Source organism: Hoplias malabaricus, chromosome Y (genome assembly GCF_029633855.1).
Source record: "Hoplias malabaricus isolate fHopMal1 chromosome Y, fHopMal1.hap1, whole genome shotgun sequence".
In the NCBI taxonomy this organism is placed as follows: Eukaryota; Metazoa; Chordata; class Actinopteri; order Characiformes; family Erythrinidae; genus Hoplias; species Hoplias malabaricus.
Window position 1 is genome coordinate 9,938,452 of NC_089820.1, and position 5,442 is coordinate 9,943,893.

Here is a 5,442-nt window from a genome sequence, read left to right on the forward strand (position 1 = left end):
TTTTCTCTTTAACCAATAAGTCTTTGATAACCAGTTCTTATCAATTCGAGCTCTAAGTTAAAAACTCCTCCAGAGGCCAGGTGTTACGATTAATTCACAAGAAGTGTGTGTGGGGTTGTGTGTTTAATGTGCGGTGGGTTTTTGACAAAACAGTTCTGTTAAACTGATACAACAAATAACTATATAACAAATATTAAATGCGTTTTTCGGCTGGGAAACCACTTTTCCATCCATCTATCCCTAAATACTTAATGTTGGAATTTTGTTTGAGAAAAATTGACATAACAACTTATAATGTTTAATTACAAAATTTTAATTTAATTTAAAATGTATGATAGTTAATTTTTTTACATAGTAAGATGGTTCATGTTGGCATGCAACATATAACAACTTAAAATCATAACTTAAAACTTAGTAATTGTGTCAGATCTGTCATCATAATACTATGGACAGCACATTCCTCACAGTTTATGTACAGTCATGACAAGTTTTACAATGCAAACAATCTTAACAAAGCACACTCAAAGTCCCAAAAAACACCCTTTTCGGTTTAAAGAAAATGGCATATGAGCAGCTGCATGAGACTGCAGGGTTTTGTGCATTTGGACAGATCACTGACTGTGGTCATTAGCTTCTACTGAGTTTCCAGTCACATATGAACTATGGCCCTGGACCAGACAACTTCTCCTTTCAATGAAAAGTTAAGTTATGAATGGCTCCCCCTGCAAGCTGTGTTTAAACAAAATGTTCTGGTTAAATGAAGAGTGTCATGTCTAAAAATATCTACTGTTTTAGAGGGGCCAGTGTGGGTGGCTTTGGGGGATGAGTTTAGATGATCTGCAGAGGATCTGCACAAATGTCACAGCATCTGCTCAAATATGTAAGAAATTGGATGCATTGATCAATGCTACTAAGACAAGAGGTTCCTTGACTTGGCATTTTACAAGCCTTAGGGTTTCATAACATAACATCGCTAACTTTAACAAAGCACATGATGGTATTCATGGTGAGGTGATGTATGAGTGTAATCAATTTATGTACATTTATTGCTATACAAAATTACTTAAGACACAAAATTAATAAATTAATCAATAAATAGGCATTTGTCTTTAAGCAGCAGTACAAAATCATATTTCAGGAGCATCATGATTGTGGATAGGTTTGTAGGAACCTCAGTTTTGACAATTATCACGAGTAGTTAAGGTTACGGTATTGGTTCCTATTTCTATCAACATTTTACTCATGCTGAAAACAAAATATTCCGTCAAGGAGACAGTAGCAAACTGGCAGGCAACATGTAGAAGCTAGCATACCCCAATTATGATAATGTTGCTTGTTAAAATTTTTGGTTAAACTACCTCTTCAAAAATTTCACTAAATATCTTTGCTGTCATAGACCCAATATGAAGTTAGTCAGTAATTGTTCCCTGACTCCAACAGACTACAGTTGCTAGAAATGCATGAAAGTTAGTTGGGGCTATCTATTTATATGCAAAAGTCATGCTAATCTTCCCACATTTGCCTTGATTAATTGTTAGCAACATCCCAGGAGTATTATCTTTATTTAAGTAAAAACAAAAAGTTATCTAAAGAAAACTCAAAAGCCCTCTGTTTTGTTAAGAAGCTTAATATGGGTAAGGAAACACTTGAGAATTGTCATCTGTTCTCTGGGTCTGTGAATCTACACACTGCTCATAAAATGAATGACATGTGTCTGTCTGCTAGAGGAGCAGAGGTGAGGAGAAGGAAAAATAGAGGCAATATAATATGCAGAGAAGGGCCCAGTATCCAAAAATGAGTCAAAATTAGGGTCAGAGAGTTGAAATAAATTTGGAATCTTGACAGGTTTCGGTCCCACCTCCACAGTTGCTTGGAATGGCCACTTGCATGTTTCTCAGCCATAACACCTTCTTATCATGGACCGATTGAGGGCTTAGAGCTCAGCTCTCACGGCAGGCAAGTCAACAGAACAAAGATAACCCTACAACCCCCATAGCTCCACATCCTTACGTGCACTCCCACCCTCACACTGACTACTGCCCCTCAGACAATTGAAATAATATGTGGTTTCCTTTATGTTCTCTAGTGTTGTTCTCTGGGAAATAGTGAGTTTGAAATTCAACATTTAGAAGGTCAGTAATGAGGTAAGCAATGAGAATAAAAATAATAGAGAAGCAAAGAAAAACCTCAACTGTGTTTTCATGAATCCAATCAGCTGTGCGTTAAGTTAAAAGATGTCCCTGCAACTTAATTGTTGTTAGACTGAGGGATCTCAGCAGTGTTTATTTTCTTATGCAGGAACTGGGTGACTCACAAGAGTCCATCAACTTTGATTGGTACTCTCTTTTGCGTGCAACAAGTCCAGATATTGAGTTTTTCTCATCATCCAAGAGAACATCTCAGTGCTGGTTAGTTTCACACGTTTCCTTGCTTTGAAAGACTTCCCAGATAATGGCTTCTCTGCTTCAGATGGCTCATATCAAATGCATTCAGCCAAGCAGGAAACTGTATATTGACACAGGGCAGAGAGGGGATGTAGATACGGTACTGAGGAGACTGGATCAGGGCGGTTTTTGCAGGCATCTAGACTCTGCCAGGGTCATTGAATGATCCCATGCTATTTTGAGTTCACAGGGCCTCTAAACACAAATTGATATATCAAAGAAGCTTTTTATCATTTTACATCATTTCAGAGCTCAGAAACATCTGTCTATATAGAATCTATTACTATAACATACAGACTTCAGCATTGTCTTTTTAAGAATGCTTTTTTTTTTTTTTTTTTTTTTTTTTGATCAGCTATTGCACTTCAGAGTTCAGTTGCGTTATATTCCACTCGATCAGAGATTGGTCAGAGATTTATCATGATTTTTTTACACATTGTCTTTTAGTCTTTCGCTCCTTATGTTCCCGTTTTTCTGTTCCTGAATTGAACATGGCTTAGTGTGACTTTATAAAACACTAGATTATAATGACAAATGTGTCTCAATGTGTTGTCTTGTCCTGTATTCCCTTTAAACAGTCATATATAAAAGCCCCTGCAAATCAGTCTTGAAGGTTTTAGATTCCATAGGTTTAAAATGAATCTTCTTTTATCTGTGGGACCATCTTGATTTTGGCTTGTTGCCACAACACTACTCACGGTTTATAAGTGTCAAACCCTTTCAGGACTATCTGCAACCACACTGTGACACCACCATGCCTTCATACTTGTACTGGTATGTGACCACACCTGCATCATCCAGGTAGAGCAAAGAGATTGGGTCAAGCTTGGTGGGAACACAGCAGGCTCTGGAAACCTTGTCAGGTTTTTTGATACCAACCAGAGTCTGCACAATAGCATGTTTGGTTGGAGTGACATGTTTGGTCAAGGGGTAAGTACAGATTCCTGTGCATTCATATGCCTCATAGCCTTGAGGTTCTAAGATCCAGGAATCCCAGCCAATGTCTTTGAAGTTGACATAAAGTGAGCTCTTCTTACATTGGTTGCCTTTTGCATTCCTTCGAATCCTCGAGGCTGTGTCATAAATCAGGTTGGATCGCATTTGCAGGAGGTCTTGCTCATCAGGATCTTCCTCCTTAGTCTGTCCTTCTTGTTCCATAGTCCCAAGCTCACCCAATACATCTGAGAGATCCAGGTTATTATTAACCCCTTGGCCAGTTGTTTCATGCTTGATCATCTCACTCAACTCCTGTTTGTCTCCTCTGTGGTCACCGCTCTGGTCATTGGAGAAAACGATCATTAGAGGTTTGTGTCTCTCTTCAGGGCTTGTATCAATTTCCATGTCCCCACCTAAGAGAGGCTCTTCGACCTCTGACCCATTCTGTCCAGGCATGTTTTGTGAGTTCAGACTTGCAATGTGGACCTCCAGTCTGTGGGTGGTACCGTAGTCAGATTTGTGCCACTGATGCACAGCAGCAGTCAAATCGAACGACTCCCACCCACTGTCCATGCCATACACCTGCCGTGAGGCCAGCTCCACAAGCTGCGTCTCTTCCTCTTCTGCTTCAAAGACATCCCCTCGTTTTGGTTGACTGCTGTTGCTGAGCCTCTGCACCACCTCGTAAATTGTCACCTTGCGGTCAACACCAGCATACAGGTGCCGGTCTGTCTGGACCAGAGTATAGAGGCGCAACTCAGAAGCTGTGACTCGTTCATGATGCGGCACAGAAACGTTGAAGAGGAGAGGGTGACGCCTTACACCATCTCTACCCACATTGCATGGGGAGGAGTCTGAAAAAGGCAATAAAAATGTCAATTTCTCAGTTTTCACATAGTGAAATACTGCAGATACTTGGTTAAAATTCTGTAAATACATAAACTGCAAATTGCGATTACATGTAATGTTACTGTTTTTGTCTTTTTTGTACTGTATGCTTTTTTTTTTTTTTTTTTTTTTATCAATGGTTTGGGTTATTTACCACTTGAAATGAGTTCCAGAAATTTGTCAAATAATGTAAATTAGATCCAAAATGTGGCAGGTTCAAAAATATTGTCCAATTTTCAAAAATATAAAACAGATTAGACATGACATATTCAAGGATATTCAAGGAAAACATGAAATCAAAAACAATTCAACATTATCTGTACAACACATGATAAGGTTTACAAGAGAATTCCCTAAAAAGAAAAGTTAAATTTTAACAATATACCTTCATTTTTGAAGCTGCGTACAATATTGGCAGATGGCATGGCTGTGTGGTCATTAGCAAATCGGTTATACAACTCCAACATGTATTCTGGGGGCTCCACACGGGGAGCCCCAGGCTGCGAAGATGGACCACGAATGGAAAGGTTAAAGGTTCTGAGAAAGTGACCCCGCAGATTCTCTAGAAGGTCCTGCATGTCCACCTCACTGTCTTGCTCCAGAAAAGAGGGGTCAATCATCCCTCCATGCCCATCCTCTAGCCCTGGAGCAGGTCGGTGTCTCTCTGGGGAGCTGATGGGACTTGAGTCCCCAGAGAGAGGCCCCAAGAGGAGTAACAGAATGGGGAGAAATTGCATGGTGGCTGTTAACCGACATTTCCAAACCCCAGTGCCAGACATGGTTAGAGGCAAAAGGGATGTGGGATGCGTGTATCAGCTGTAGGCGTTCTCCAATGTGCAAGAGGTTTCACACAAGAAGAAAATCTTGGTAGGTCCAGAGAGAAAAACGATTTCCTGATCTGGCTTGATGTTGAAGAGTTTAAAAAGATCCTTCCTCTAAAGACTTGCTGATCCAGGTGGTTCTAGAAAGTTCTTGTCCAGTAGTGAATGCTGTTGCTGGTTTAGTTGGAGGGTCAAGGGTTCTACCCTGTTGTGCCTGGACACTAGTCCCCGCTTTGTAGTGTTCCTATTGCAGATCTCAGGGACTTTATTCCTCCGTAAACCTTTTGATGTGATGTTTGATGTCTGAAGTTTGTTTTAAAGGGTGGCTTCACTAAGCTCTACTGTGGCATCTC

At 40.1% G+C, this 5,442-nt stretch overlaps 1 protein-coding gene across 1 annotated transcript; it reads right to left on the reverse strand.

The window, feature by feature from the left end:
• Positions 1-2,802: 2,802 nt before the first annotated feature.
• Positions 2,803-5,442, reverse strand: LOC136679463 (bone morphogenetic protein 10-like). Its single transcript, XM_066657991.1, has 2 exons — positions 4,654-5,442; positions 2,803-4,234 (listed from the first exon to the last, which is right to left on the reverse strand). The coding sequence occupies exons 1-2, from the start codon at positions 5,045-5,047 to the stop codon at positions 3,171-3,173; spliced, it is 1,458 nt and encodes a 485-aa protein (XP_066514088.1). The 5' UTR covers positions 5,048-5,442; the 3' UTR covers positions 2,803-3,170.

Excerpts from the sequence above, each read along its gene's own strand:
- LOC136679463 (XM_066657991.1), bottom strand. The coding sequence starts at position 5,047 with ATGTCTGGCACTGGGGTTTGGAAATGTCGGTTAACAGCCACCATGCAA. Across the intron at positions 4,235-4,653 it reads ACGCAGCTTCAAAAATGAAG|ACTCCTCCCCATGCAATGTG; the intron begins GTATATTGTTAA and ends TGCCTTTTTCAG.